The sequence below is a fragment of the Canis lupus genome, chromosome 38, assembly GCF_048164855.1.
Source record: "Canis lupus baileyi chromosome 38, mCanLup2.hap1, whole genome shotgun sequence".
Lineage (NCBI taxonomy): Eukaryota > Metazoa > Chordata > Mammalia > Carnivora > Canidae > Canis > Canis lupus.
In genome coordinates, this window is record NC_132875.1 from 12,418,291 (window position 1) to 12,434,114 (window position 15,824).

A 15,824-nucleotide genomic window follows, 5' to 3' on the forward strand; every position below is an offset into this window, starting at 1 on the left:
CCATTTTTTAAAGAAATATGATTGCAAAGCATGTTTGTTATTGAACAGTCACCTGAATGCCAAACTGGGTCTTTTAATGATTTTTTTTTTTTTTTAACATGGCAGCTTCCCAAAATAAATAGCGGCTACTACTTGTAATACCAGATCGCTGGAGGCATTGTCAGGACCAAATTGGTGCTTGTTGGCACACTTGATCCACAGCAAAGCCTATGGAAGAGCGCAGCTGATGGTAGCTCCGATTGTCAGGGAAATCCTTCAGGCTCCGGCAAAGCAAACAAAATGAAAGGAATGATGTCACTTTTGGAGAAGTTCAGGAATGCCCAGCTTTGCAAAGAGAATAAAATGCATTGACTGGGAGGCACCTACTGAGCAGGGTAGGAAAGGGGCTGTGGTGACACTGTTTCCCATAATGTAGCAATTTGGATGTAGCTCTTTATATCAGCCTCTTAATGAGATGCTCGGTCCTTCAGGAACATTCTAAAGGGGATCCTGGCTGCCCATCCCATGGATGGTAGCACCGGTTCCATATCGTTCTTGAACAATTATTTCAGCTATGGAAACAGATATCCCGGTGCCGATCAGTCACTGGTGGCGTGCAGAAACCTTTTTTACTGAAACTGGAATCTGGCAGCTTTCAGCAGAGCTTTTGCAGCATTAGTAAATCTGACAGCCTTGAAAAAGGAATATTGCAGCCTTAGAACTGTGGCTGCCAGAATTTAATGTCAACAATTAAAATTTATTTTGATCCTTACCTACTGTTTATTACTGTTTGTATACACAACAGACCTTACTAATACAGAGATGCACTATTAGATGGAATTACCATCTGTTCAGAGTGAAATGCTGGCATCTGTCTTAGATGCTAAAACTAAAATGATATTATTTCTAACAAAACAGAATTAACTGCTTTCTACTCTCACCAACTTTAATTTTGAATGTGTGGATGCACGCAAGGAAAGGGCTCATTGATGAAACTTGTAATGACCTCTGTCACCAGGTCTGCATTTAGGTAGGTGACTTCAGTAGGGGCTCTGTTGGCCTTTGTGGCATGTAGAAATCATACTTTTTAAAGCTTTGAGCTTTATGATGTGTTATCTACAGGAAGGCGTTAAAACAACACAATTAGAATATGGAAAAATTGGCTGAATCAAACAGACTGCAGTATATAAAATATTTTGATAGGGGTACCCTACATAAGTACAAGGAAAGAAATTAAATAGACAAAAATTCATCCGAACAAAGTTGCCATAGGTCCCACAGTGACACCTTTAGGAAAATATAAACTGTATCTTCCTTTTAGACAATTTTTAATTTGCTCCTACACTGACATATATAAAAGATTTATATCCAGTGCCCTCTCCTTTTTTTTTTTTTTTTTTTTTTTTTTTTTTTTTTTTTTTTAGGCCTAACTATCCTATTAACAAAGGTCTCTCTAGCTTTTTGAAGTTAGAGAATTTGGAGTATCAAGGACAATGGTGGTTTCCATGCTGACGTCGGTTCGGTGATGCTAATTTCTGAGAAGCCAAACTTCAGTTCTATATATCACAAAATAATAAATTGTGTCACACCAGCATTTAATGCATGTACACAGTGCATTAACTGTAACTGTAGTACATTTATTTGTGCTAGAGGAGACTTGAAAATGATTAAAAAATCAATACTTTGCTGTCAGAGAAGCAAGTGTTACGATGCATTTAAGTAGTTAATTGCATAAGCCCCATAAAAGCTTCAAGTTTGGGTAGCAAGGATGCCATAATTACAGTCCAAGCAGCTACCTTTTATTAATGGTGGACTTTAGGGAACAGTGCTCACTGTCAGCACTGCTGCTGCGTGTGCGGTTCAGAAAGCATGGGTCCTCTCCTCTGCACATCTAGGATGCGAGTTACTTGCAAATTATTGATGATCACCAGAACAACAGCTGGTAAAGGTAGTGTTTATTCACCAAGGAGGCAATTTGCCTTAAATTCTCTAAAAGCAGTGCTTTCTGGCCTTTCTTTATGTCGTAAGACGTAGAGAAGTCTTAATATTCCTGTATGCCAGGCTGGGGTCGAGAAACAAGGTGGCTCAGAGCTGAAGGGGATGAACTGGCTGGCTTCCTGAAGGGCTGAGAGGATCCATATGTCATATGTCCAGCATCCCTTCTGGTTTACTCCTTGAGAAGCACTGCTTGAAAATGTTCAATCATTGAATTTTGAAACCGGAAGACACAATTGGATCTGTCATGCTCTTCAACAAATGAGGCCAAACAACGAACAGAGGGGCCAAATTATGGATTAGCCTGTGTGCCATGACTAGGGACCAAATGAGCCAGTCTAGAAGCGAAGTTTTCTCCTTGCCAGATCGGTTCCACTGCACATATTCTCTCTTGAAGAAGACTAGTAAACAAAGAAGGAGGAAAGGGTGAAATGGATTTTGTTTCTGTTTATCTGGTCAGAAGAGAGAGCAGTGAACAAGGCAAGGCTGGCTGGTTTCTGAGATTCTGAGAAGCTTCTGGACACTGACTGGAGAGCAGATGCAGTAGGATGGGCTCCAACTGAGAAATCATGGCTTCCTGGCCTGGATCTCTTGTGCAAGCCCTGATCCCAGTGCCCTTCCGTGGGTGTTTTGGCCTAGCCATGTTTGGGCAAATTACATTTCTCATGACAGTTTTGCATTTCTGAGGAAAAGTCAAAATCGTGTTCTATTGACAAAGTGCCTGAGGATGTCTTATGTTAATCCGCTCCCCACATAGGCCTGAAACGTCGAAAGGCTGTTCATTCCTGGATTCCTGTCTTTGTAATAGAAAGTTGACGATGTTTTAAGATATTGACACTGCTATGCAGTGTTCATAGGCAACAAACTCTTGCTTGAAAACAAATAAGGAGATTTGATTTTAAAGACCTGCCATCAACCAAAGCTTCTGCTCATTTAGCCTTCCGTTCTTATCCTATGACACTCAAACTCCACACTACATAAATTTTGCACATGTAAATTTATGCATTATGATATGCTATTAATCAGATTATAAAGTAATAAATGCTGCATAAAGAAGAATGTCTATTATCAGAGCATTTTATAAAAGAATACTTACAAATAGAAGAGCTAGGCTGGGAGCTGGATACAAAGCAGGTGGAAAAAATACAAAAACATTGTAATTTTATTCGAAGTAGAAACAGACTTTGTATGTTGTTATTCTTTGAAATGATGGATATTGAAGATCCATTTTGTACTTTACAGCTATAAGAGGATTTTCTAAGTAAATACAGATTTTGAATGTGGATGAATTGTATCCTTTTATAATATGTAATATGAAAGATGTGTTATTGCCTAATAATAGTGCCTTGCATTTGTGTAGAAATTTGCTTTGTAAAACCTAACACAATTATATATATTGTTTTTAAAGCAGTTATTGTCAAGATATTCCACCAAGAATTTATCCTCATGTTATAGATGGGAAAACTGAGGACCTATATAAGCTTTAAGTGATTTTCCTAAGTCATGTGGAATTGGAAATTAAAAAGTAAAATATAATCTCTGAAACATTATTCTATGTTGTCTCTTAATCCAGTTTTGTGATGAACAAATTTATACCTAATCCCTTTACCTTGATAGTCTGAGAAATAATCCTTTATTCCTCCTTTCTCTTAGTAAGTATGTATTTTTGTGAGTGTGTTTAATAGTTCACAAATATCTATTTTTCTTTTCATCACTTTACATGTATGTGTATGTGTGTGACCAGTCTGGTTTAATTGATTGAAAATTCCCCCTCTGGTCTTAGGGAAACTGAAGATAATGACTCAGTAGGGTGCTCACCCTTTCAAACAGGCTGGGTTGGCTCCTCTAAGTGAAGCTACAACATACCAGCTGGAAAGTTGTTTGGTTTTTTTTTAAGCAAGAGAATAAAAAAAAAAAAAAAAAAAACTTAATTTGACTCATTCTTTGTAGTTGACTTCCTAAGAATAGTCTAATTGCTTGGTGGAATAATTCCCCTGTGAATTTAGAAGGGATCCACTACTTGTTAGAATTTAAACAGTCAACATTAATTGTAGTGGGTTCTCAGTAAGAGGGCCCTTATTGATTATAATCATTTTGCCAAATTAAAAAAAAGTGCACTCTCACTTTTAGGAGATATTTTTTAAAGAACTATTGAGTTGCTGGAATTCTTTTTGTTTTATTTGACTCTGAATTTATATTCCTGATTAAGAAGTGATTTCGGATTATGCTTTCAATGGGGTAAGGGATTCTGAATAATGTAGTGGTATAAAGCTTCACCATTATCCCTAACTAGCTGGGCGGTTGAAATGAAGGAATATCAAATGTCAAGTAAATGGGACTTTGAGTAAGAGGCTACTTTTTAAACAAGGATAATACTCTTTGGTTCTCTAGAAGTACAGGAGGCATATTCCTAATTTCCCTAAATATTTAGATAAAATGGAAATCATATTCCTAACACACCAAATATATATAGTTTGTGACTCTCTAGATCTTTGCTATCCAGTATGGTAGCCATGATCACCATTTATGGCTATTTAAGCTTACAATAAAATTAATGAAAATTAAACAAAATGTAATTCCTCAGTCTCACTAGCCACATATCAAGTGCTCAGTATTCATACATGGCCAATGCCTATCATATTAGACAATATGGATCTAGAACATTTCCATCATTAGAGAAAATGCCATTGGATGTCACTGGACTAGACGATATTTTTCAAACTAGAATGTCAACCTCTCTTGTCCTATAACACTAGGGAATTGTATGTGGGATGCAGAAAATATAACAAAATAGTTCAAAATTCGTCTTTTGTGCATTTATTTATTGATTTATTTGATTATGACTTTTTAAGATTTTACTTATTTATTCATGAGAGACACAGAGAGAGGCAGAGACATATGTAGAGGAAGAAGCAGGGTTCCTGCAGGAAGCCTGGTGTGGGACTTGATCCTGGGACTGGGGATCATGCCCTGAGCTGAAGGTAGACACTCAATGCTGAGCCACCCAGGCATCCCTTATTTATTTATTTTAAATATTCATTTATGTATTTGAGAGAGAGAAAGAGCAAGAAGGAGGGACAGAGGGAGAGGAAGAGAGAACATCTCAAGCCGACTCCCCATGGTGTATGGAGCCCAACTTGGGGCTCCATCTCACAAGCCTGAGATCACGACCTGAGTTGAAATCAAGTGTTAGATCCTCAACTGACTGAGCCACCAGGTGCTTCTCTTTTGTGCTTTTAAACAGCAAATTTTAGATAGATAATAAAAATTATGTAATTCGTCCTCCCCCATTGCTTCCCTGAACCCAGGACTCAAAAATATTTGACAATCCTTCTTCCCCGGTTAAGCTCATAACCCATAATAGCCTGCTAAAATTTTAATACAAGAATGGAATTCCAAACAATGAAGAGAAACTTCAGGGGGAAAGAAATCTCTAGATGATTAGCTTTTTATTTTGTGTTGGATTATTTTGAAGATGGAGCAAAGCTTGTAGAGTGAAATCTTTGAGAACTCACCATTTACTAATTTTTGGCAGGGAATGCTAAAGGAAATCATGCATAAAATTTACAGATTTATACATATCTAGAAATAAAAACATCACATGGTTTGCAATAGCAGAAGATGAACAGAATTGTTAATTATCTTTGTAAGTTGATGAACACATTGCTCAGTGCCCTCTTCTTCATGCAAAGTTAAAATAGAATCACAGTTAATTATTTCCCTTTGGAAAGCTGGCCAGCTTTCTAGAGAGTAACAAATAGTACTTGTTCTAAGCTGTTTTAAGGTGAATTGTCTTTCATGGTTTAAGGATATCAATTCTTGTATTCCTGTCATTTTAATTTATGTTTATCGAAATAGGCAAAGACTCTGTGTATGCAGAAGGCTATGTTAACACGGCTTTAGTTTAAATCCTTAAACAGTCAGCTTGGTGATAATGATATTTGTTCCTTTCTTTGCTTGTGCCACTCAAATCCAGCCAACCCACTTTGGGTGGGGATGAATCGCAGCCTATACACTCAACTGTTTAAAGAAGAAAACACAGGAGGGTACTCGATGTAACAAGTACTGGGTGTTAGTATATGCTATATGCTAAAGTCTACCCTGGAAACTAATAATATGCTATATGTTAACTAAATTGAATTTAAATAAAAATAAAAGAAGAAAAAAATCAAATGAAAACTTTATTTTTATTAACTCAATGGTTACCCTTATCCCCTTTCTAGTAGATTGTAGGGAAAAGTCTCTATCTCTGTTACTCATTCCTGGAGTTTCCCAGGAGCCTCCAGAGAATTGCCAGTGTCCCAGGACCTCTAAACATGCCAGTGTATGCATGGGCATACATGGGCACAGGGCATTCCCTGCAGCTAGGCATAGGCCCTGTTGGTATTGTCATTTCAGGGCCCAGGGGGCTGCCCCGAGTCTACGGAACCTGGACCAGAGTTCATAAACCCCTGAGCTCACAGGCTCCTTTTCCTCATGTGGATGCACTACTTGGCTTTCAGAGTGGTTTTGCTTATTTGTTTTCCTTTAGTTGCTAAGCTTTAAAAATCAGTAAAACTACACATAAAATGACTATCTTTAATGACGTAAAAGATTTGGCAACTTTGGGTCATCGTTCCTGCATTATTCATTGGCTGGAATGAATTAGTGACTATTCACCGGGCCAGGTTCTTTTTGAACCCCACACGCCCTCTTGTCCCATGAACTAGCCCATTTTAATGATTTCCTTTACTTTCTTGGATCTGTGAATTGCAGCCATAACTTGAAGTGATGTTAAGATGAGGGCCTCTACCATTTGTGATCAGTACCCACTGGCGGTGGGCACAGGTAGTCACAGGCTGCAGGTTTCATGAGGGATCTGGTGGCTTCTGGGTGAGGTAGTTTCCACTCAGGCAAGGGAATTTCTCCAGAAAAGGGGCCACCACAAGCCAATTAGAGACAAACAGGCTCATTGCACCATTATGGTACCAGGTTGTTAAAAGGAATTGAGGTGAGACACCAACAGAGGGTAATACGTAATATTTTTTTCTGAATGAAAAAGAATAGAGAAATTATCTACAAGAAGAAATTTTATTTAATCCTAAAAGTTTTATGATAACTATTTGTTAGTCATTTAAATGGTGTTTGGTCACATTTAAGATAAACTCTGTCTTGTGTCTTCAGTTCATGGAGCCATGTAAATTCTTGAGACCACAATCAAGTTGATCTTGAGTGTGATGTACACAAGTACATGTGTACGTGTGTTGAAATATCTGTGTCCAGAGACAGAAGCTAAGTTCTCGAATGTAACAAGTGTCTTTTGACATTTAGCGCCAACCCAACTGAGGCCTCCCATGGTGGAAAGAATCAACAGCACAACCATCCGTGTTAGATGGCTCGCACCGGAAGAACTCAATGGACCCTCTCCCATGTATCAGCTGGAGAGGAGAGAGTCATCTCTCTCAGCTCCCACAGCCATAATGATGAAAGGAACTCGTTTCACAGGAAATGGATATTATAAATTTCCCAGCTCCACACACCCAGTCAATACGGACTTTACTGGTGAGTGTTTTTGACATCACTCTATTGCAGAGGCACTAAGCTCCAAGATGTTTCTTACTATCTTGTTATTTTTTCACAGTCAGTTTTTACTATACCTGTCCATAGAAATACTAATTCATAAATACTAATTCATATAAATACTAATTTATAACTTCATCTTGTGTCAACTTGTCCATCTTTTTAGTATTCTGGGGGGGGTGCGGATGTGGGTAAGTAAAGGGAAGAGAAATATATATGTGGGACAGTAGCCTTACTTGATCAAAGTATGTGCTGGAAACGGCTCTCAGACACCATTTACCAGAATGTGTTCCTCAGACGACTTTACATGCTCTACAAAAGAAGAAGAGTTCTATGGATGGGTGAGTTTGAGAAATGCTCCATGCTGTTAGAGATTCTCAGTACATATTGAGTTATTAAAACCCCTAAAAGCAATTATAAGAAAGCTATTTGCTTAGCTTGGTATGCCTAATTTTTATTTGCCACTTTTTTTAAGCATTATACCATCAGTAGGTGTTTTGGAGAGCATTATGGGAGAAACTAATTTTGGGGGAATGTACCTGGATATGTTGGCACTATGGATAAGTGAGGCACTTGCTTTGTGAACAAAATGTTAAGGCATAAAAAATTCCCTCAGGAGTCAACAGAAATAATATTTTCATACAATATATTTTTAAAATGAAAATCAATGCCAAAATATTCCCGATAAAATGCCAAAATTTTAAATGAAGGTAAGCTTCATCCCTCACTTGCGGGGCTCTATAATCCTGCCTCATTTGTCTCACCCAGTTCCTGGTCTTGCTGGTCCTACAATGTTCCAGAAGTCCTGTTACCTTTCCAAATTAGAGTTTCTAAAAGCGCTATTTCACTATAATTACAGAAGACTGTAACTATTTATGTTGCATACTTCACTTTCCCAATTTTTAAAAAATCTACAGAGAATAAGGTTCATGTGATTCTGTAAACTCGTAACAGTATTCATTTAATCCAGGAGAAAGTCATTTTGGAGCAAGTAGTCTTCAAAATGTTGCCTATGTTGAGGACAGATCGTGAGGTGGAATTTAAGCTGTAAAATGTGGCTCGAATATTATTTATTTAATATTATTTATTTTTATTTAAAATAGTAAATAGTTTGCTTTTAAGTGAGGCTGGCTGCTGATGTACGTTTAACGTGAATGATATCCCAGCAGAGATATATTGAGGCAAATGCCTGCTTAACTAGTGGCCTGGTACCTCAGAATCATTGTGGAATATTAGAAATTCAACCATTGAGCAATCATAAAATGTTCAACTTCTGCTTAATATTCGTAAATGTCAAAGAAAGGAATGAAAAGAAAAAAAAATAGGGATCTGGAAAAGAAAGTTAAAAAGCCTATGGATACAGAGTTGAAAGGCCCTTTCACAAATGGAAATAGAAATTGCCTACCTGGTCCAACATTTGGCTTGTGATGTGTTTCTTGGAGGAAACAGCACTCGTTTCCATTCAGCTGAGTATATCTGCTGCTAGCATGTCAGCTCAGATTTGCTGGCTAGCCAGCAGACAGATTTTTGATGGGATCACCTACTGTTGTTGCAGTGAAAGATAGAGTGGCCCGTCCACCGTTAATAAATTTAGTCGTCTGCACGCTCTCCCTAGCCGGCCTTATACTCTGAGGTGCAAGGGCTAGGGGCAGATGTAGCGTCTGGGAAGTTTTCCAAATTCCTCTTTAAAAAAGTTAGGCTGTAAACACCGGCCTCACTGAGCAGGATCCTTCTGTCTATAACAAAGCCTCCAGCTGCACAGAAAATGTGTTTGGAGTACACATCATTTGAAGGACAAGGCGGGGAGATCACAATTTTGGCTTGAACTGCTCCCTGGAGGTTTGGTGATTCCCAGAGAATAAGAAGTTCTTCTGCATTCAGGCACGTTCTGGGGCATTACTAGCTCCTTTTTATTAGCAGCTTTGTCTGACTTTTAAGGTTCTCTTTAATGTTTCAACCGGGTCTACGTCAAATTATTGGTTTGACCCTTTGGGTCAGTTAGCAGGTTTGGTTGAAAAATTGTATTGAGCTGAGCCATGGTTACATGAAGTTTACCCAATTAATAAGCTAGGGCCAGTTTATAAAACCCATGCAACAGTTTTCTCTAAACTTATGTCTTTCCTAAACGCAGAGGTATGTGAATAATTAGCATCTTCTATTTCTTTTATTTAAATAGTCTCTTATCCAATCCTTCCTCAAGCCTGTAGGTAGGAATTTTTAGCCTCCGAGTACAGAGAAAATGAGACGGAGGTACCATAGCTACTGAAGTTCAGGGTTGAAACGTGAATTGGAAACTTCTGATTCAAACACTGGTGCTTTGCTATGGAGGGGGAAGATTTGTATGTGGACAGTTCTTTGGAAGTTGTAGAATAGGAAATACCTAAAAGTAATAAATGAGGATGGGAAGGGAAGTATTTATCACTCAAATATTCCTTACCCAACACTACTAAACTTTTTTTTTTTTTTTTTTGCATTTCTCTTTCAGTTGTTGGCTTTTCAGGCATGAATAGTAAATAGGGTTGGCCTTTTTATTTACTTGCACCCGAAAGCCATTTAGAAACCACTTTTCTTTCCATAGCAATTGATTCCAGAATGTTCCTAGAAGCTAGATCTCTGAATGAAATTATTTTAAATGGGGCTGAAATGCTGTATGTCAAGTGGTGCTATCAACTCACATTTCTATATATTTATGCAGTTTTTTTATATTCTGAGGTGAATTTAAAGAACAAATTTTGGAAGTCTCTCAAATAATTATATGTAATAAGTGACTAATTGTTAAGAGCTAAAATGCTTTTATTTTGAATTGTTCACTTTAAAATATCAAACTCTAAAATAACTTGAAATATGAATGGAGATTTCAAATAATATTCAAAGACAAAATATATAGTAATGTATATTATCGTACATATGTTGTATATATATAAAATAAGTCAGATTTCACCCATTGATGACAAGACTTATAAATACATTCATAGCATGTTCCATAGTCATTAACAGTGTATTGCAAGTCTCAGTATAAATGCTCTCAGTATTACAGTTCCAGAAGGGAATCTCTGGATGGCTCACACCTCTTCCATATTTGCTTTAAGTGTTTTTATCTCATATGATATAATGAAAACAATTTAAAAATATGAGTATACGTTCTAACATGTTGCTTAATATTATATTTTCTATCGTAAATGAACTTCATCAAAATTTACTTCTGGGCAGAAAAACTAATCAGCTTTGTCTTTTTTAGGTTCTGTTTTTGGTCACTTTTCCTTTTGGATACAAGTGTTCTATAAAATAATCTTCAGGAAGGGTATATTATCAGTCATTTACATCATAGTATAAATTTAAGATCAAGTATTAACTTCCTCACTTCTATATGATTACGAGTCAGTGCTTAGGGAGCAGACTAATAAGTCTCAGATCTAGGCCCCATTGTTTATTAGTTAAATGTCATTAAACAAACCACTTGATCATTTTTGTTCCTTTCTTTCCTTTTCTTTAAAATTGGCATAATAATACTGCTTACAATACTCATATCTAGAAGTGGATGAGGATGAAAGGCAATAGCTCACCCACTGAACTCTGCAGTATCTGCCACACAGATTACTTAGAAGTCATTAAACTTTAGCTATTAACTGTTAGTCATTTAACAAATGTTTGTTAAGCGTTTACTATGAGACAGGAGCTTTTCTAAGAGTCTTCTGAAATTTATAAAACCAATATTCTCCTAACTCATCTGCTGTTACACATAATGTAAGATGTGTGTACCTAAATGTTCTATTTAGGATATGAGTAATATGCAGTTTCTATATTAAAATGTGTTATTTAATTTTGTTATTGAAAATGGTTAAATTAATATACCTAGTATTGAAACATTGGATAAATGATTTTTTCCATGGATCTAATCATGCTCATCTATTAAATTGAGGATTGTGCTAATGCCTCTAACTTCTAAAATTCCAAATCAATGAACATTGCATATTTATGTAGCTTCAAAAATTCAAAATAGAGGTTATTGCTGTGAGTTTAAAAATAACTGAATTTTCAAGTAAATTGTTCAATCATTATTTTTTCACATAATATGTTTATAATTGTAGATTAACATAAATTTATTTTTCTCTGTTAATTTGAGGGGATCTGTTAATTCACAGAGATAATTGAAATGACGTGGAAAGAAATACTCAATATGGAAAAGGATATTCAATTCTTGGGTTATGTCGGAGCATACAAAGAAGCAAAAAATTCACTAGAAGTTCATAATATTGTAACTAGAAAGTCATATAAACAGTCATGGTAAAATATTCTTCTGGCCACATGGGGTTAACAGTACTTTCTCCTTCCAGAACAAGAGTAGCAAATAGAACATTCCCTTCTGCAGCTGGACGGGGTGATCACTGTATCTTCAGAGGAAAAAAAAATGCTCTTATTTTTTTCAGGAATGCAGAGTAAATCCACTTGATTTGCACAAAGAATTTAGTCCCTTCCATGTAATGCTAGTCATCCAAAAGGAAGCTGGTAAAAACAGCAAACTAAACAGCAACTGCTCAGATTGGCATTCCAAAGGTGACCCTCTCTCTCCTTGTCACTTTTTCTTCCTATTAGCGAAAACAGGTCCATGATCATTTGGGGGAAGATTTGACTATTGTAGTATCCAGATGCCAATCACACCAGCCTTTTAAACTGCCTTTACTGGTGACCCTGCCCAGAAATCAGGAACTGCCTTTGGGGAGATCTTTGTAGCAAACCACTGGGGAGATGAGCATACATGTGCACCTGGATGTAATTCCCTTTTATTTGTCTTCACGAGAAATGTGATTACTGATGTTGAATATCTTGCAGATGAGAACTCTGTACACTTTCTTCATAATAATGCTGTTCAAGGACACTAAATGATTGTCATACATTTTTGTCTCCTAGTATTTGCCTTCCCCAAAATGACTGAACTAGAAAGAATGCTTTAGGAAACAGAAATACAATTAATTACTGATCTATAAAAAGAGAAATGCAGCTCCCTGAATCAATATTCCTTAAGAGCATATATTTTATATATTTTTTACTCTATGATATATACATGCTTTATTATTACTTATTATTTTTAGTGGGCAGGGACATTTAAACACTTCTTTAAAGGAAAGCTGATTATAATTTGTGGGGAAAGTGCAAGGAGGGCAAACTTCAGATAGACTAATTAGTAAAAGCATATTAATTCTGACCTTCAACACCCTTGGTACCTAGTATTTGTTGTCCTCTACCTGGGAGCAAGTAGTTTGTCTAGAAAGTGCTTAAAAAACCAACCAACTAACCAACCAACCAACCAACCAACCAACCAACCAACCAACCAATCAATCACCCAACCAACAACAGCAACAACAACAAAAACAACAAAATAAGTGAAATGCCAAGTCCTTCCAGGCAGATTTAAACCACACGTTTTATTTTACCTTTGATGTTAGATGTTAGGCATAGCTGTGGAAAAGCAAATACGTGAGTTGACTTTATGGCCTCAGCAGTTGAATGAACAGGCAGTAATGATACAGAAAAGTAAAGGCAAGAGTAACAACTGGACTTTAGGAACAGGTAGAGAAGTGGCTCTTGGGGAATAAAGAGGCTCCTGGCGTGTTTCAGGTCGACAGAATCAGAGGAGAATATGAATCTGGTTGAGTGTATCTTTATGGACTGGTAGAGACGAGGATCAACCTGCCTGTCTTCTGAGAATCACGGAAGTCAGACCAACCCATGGGTGACCAGGGACATTAAGAAATAAGGGTCAAAACTGTCTTGTTCTTACTCCCTTTAGTGGAGAGGTGTAAAGCTGACATTGTTGGATGGGAAGGGATCAAATTCATCATAAAGGCCAATTTATGATGACTGCACGTATTTGAACCCTTGTAATTTTTTAAAAAGTGACACATTTTGAAGCCCGTTTCCATAATGTCGCCTTGGGTTTGAAATGTTAATGGTAGGGTTGGTTTGGGAGTAAGTTCAGTTTCACTTTGGAATTTTATCTCTGTTTTCAAAAAAGAATCCTTTCAGCACATGACTTTTTCCTTCACCAGTGTGGTCTGGCTTCGGTGGTCAAATTGAATGAAATTTGAAGTTTCTCTTTGCATGACTAACCCTCCCCCTGCCTTTTAATTTTTACGGTGTCAGTCTAGAGTAGGAGGTTACAAAGTTCTCCTGTAAATGTCCGGATGTTAAATATTGTCCACTTTGCAAGCCTTGAGTCTCTGTCCCAACTCCTCAGCTCTGATGTGGTGCTGTGAAAGCAGCATAGGTGATACAGAAACAAATAAGGGTAGCCTAGTTTGGTTTGATGGGGTTTTTTTGTAAAAACACTTTATTTACAAACACAGACATCAGGCTGGTAGTTTGCCTATGTTTGGTTAAGTGTCTAGTCTTAGTTCCTTAAATTAATATATAATTTCATCATTAACAATTCATTTTTCTTTCTTCTGCCCTGATGTCAAGAACCTTAAAGATGCGTACAAGGTAGCTCAGATAAAAGAAGCAGGAGAGAACCAACACAACAAAACAGATAGTAATGCTTGGTAAATGGAAAGATCTTGAAACAGCACCTAGTTTTTCCCAACAGGGACTTATGTTGTCAGTAAGCCAAGTCAGCATTGACCATGCTGATGGGATAGAATAATATTTACATTTGGGGCAAAATGTTTCTATTAGTTGATAATTCTTTTAATCAGCTGTGAGGCATCTGAGCTTTCCTTCTCTGTCACAATCACACCAAAATGTATTGTCACCTGATATACACAGTGCATATTTGTTCTCACGTCCTCCTACCACATTCTCAAACACACTGTGTCCACCATGTCCCCAGCTTTTCTACGTGGTCTCACATTTACCTACTTAAATTGTCCAATGTCTTTTCCTTCCAATATGTTAGCCATTTAAAAAGCTTCCCTAAGCTTCATTGCTAAAGAAAAAAAAAAAATTCTCCATCTCTTAATGACATTCAGCATCAACATAATAGAGATTAATTTTAGTTTCCTTTTCATCCTTAAATGGGTAGAAAGGGGAACTTTGAGCAGAAAAAGAATCATTAATGGTCAGCAATGATAGAGAAACCAGCTCCTATGAATAATTGATTAAAATGAATTATTTTGTATATATTTTTTGGAAAAAATTAATTAAAGATATTTAAAGATCTACACTTGCCGTTATGTTATATCTATTAGGATAAATATAACACCCATTGAAGAGTATAGATTAATTTTGTTTCTACTCAGAATTCAAATAATATCAATACCAAAATTCCATATCTTTCAAAACTATGTTCTAGTATTCTGAAGAAATGTCTTATGAAATCATGCACCTGGAGTTCCTTTGTGTGGGAAAATTATGCAGACCACATTTAAGTTCTTTACAATGGGGCACCTGGGTGGCTCAGTGGTTGATCGTCTGTCTGCCTTTGGCTCAGTGTGTGATCCCGGGGTCCTGGGATCAAGTCCCACATCGAGCTCCCAGTGAGGAGCCTGCTTCTCCCTCTGCCTGTGCCTCTGCCTCTCTCTGTGTGTCTCTCATGAATAAATAAAAATATTTTTAAAATATTTAAGTTCTACACATTGAAGAAAGATCACGTACATCACCCTCAGTGTTTATTTGGAGATTCAAGAAGGGAAACTCAGGAGGTGCTTGGGTGGCTCAGTCTGTTAAGCCTCTGACTCTTGATTTCAGCTCAGGTCATGATCTCAAGGTCTTGAGATCAAGCCCCAGGTAGGACTTGGAGCTCAGCAGGAGAAATTCTATCTCTCCGTCTCCCCCTGCCCCTTCTCTACTATACTCACACATGCTCTCTCTGTCTCTCAAATAAATACATCTTTTAAAAAGAGAGAGAGAGAAATTCAGTTATATACATTTTCTTGACTGAGGAGAAGCCTCAGTTTGGAAGTCCTTTGACCTTAAGTTCAGAAAAAGGAGGGACATAAGCAGGAAGGAGGGGGACACACACCCCCATAGACATTCAAGTCACCTGAGTCATCTCTGGCTATGGTGGCCATGTCATCCTCACAAACAAAGGGAGTCCTGGGAAAATTTTGTAAAGGAAAGATAGTGACTTGTGGGAAGTTTGTGGGAATGAATGATATAATGATTCTCCCTCCCATAAGGCAGAAAATTAAAAAAGAATACAGATGTCTCTTTCTTGGCTTCTGCATCTCTTCATCTCTCTCCCTTGAAATCTGCTCCTTCTTCTGTGCTTACCGCTGTGTCTGCCAAAGTGAATATTACTAATTGCCTGAGATAGAAACCTAGGAAGTTTCTTGAACATGATTTCTCACTCCATT

The 15,824-nt window shown here is 37.2% G+C and overlaps 1 protein-coding gene across 1 annotated transcript in view; it reads left to right on the forward strand.

Annotated features, from left to right (window-relative positions):
- Positions 1 to 15,824, forward strand: part of USH2A (usherin) — a 691,295-nt gene that overhangs the window by 193,466 nt on the left and 482,005 nt on the right. Inside the window, exon 20 of the mRNA XM_072814508.1 lies at positions 7,285 to 7,515. Coding sequence (XP_072670609.1) covers positions 7,285 to 7,515 — 231 coding nt within the window. The remainder of the gene's footprint in view (positions 1 to 7,284; positions 7,516 to 15,824) is intronic.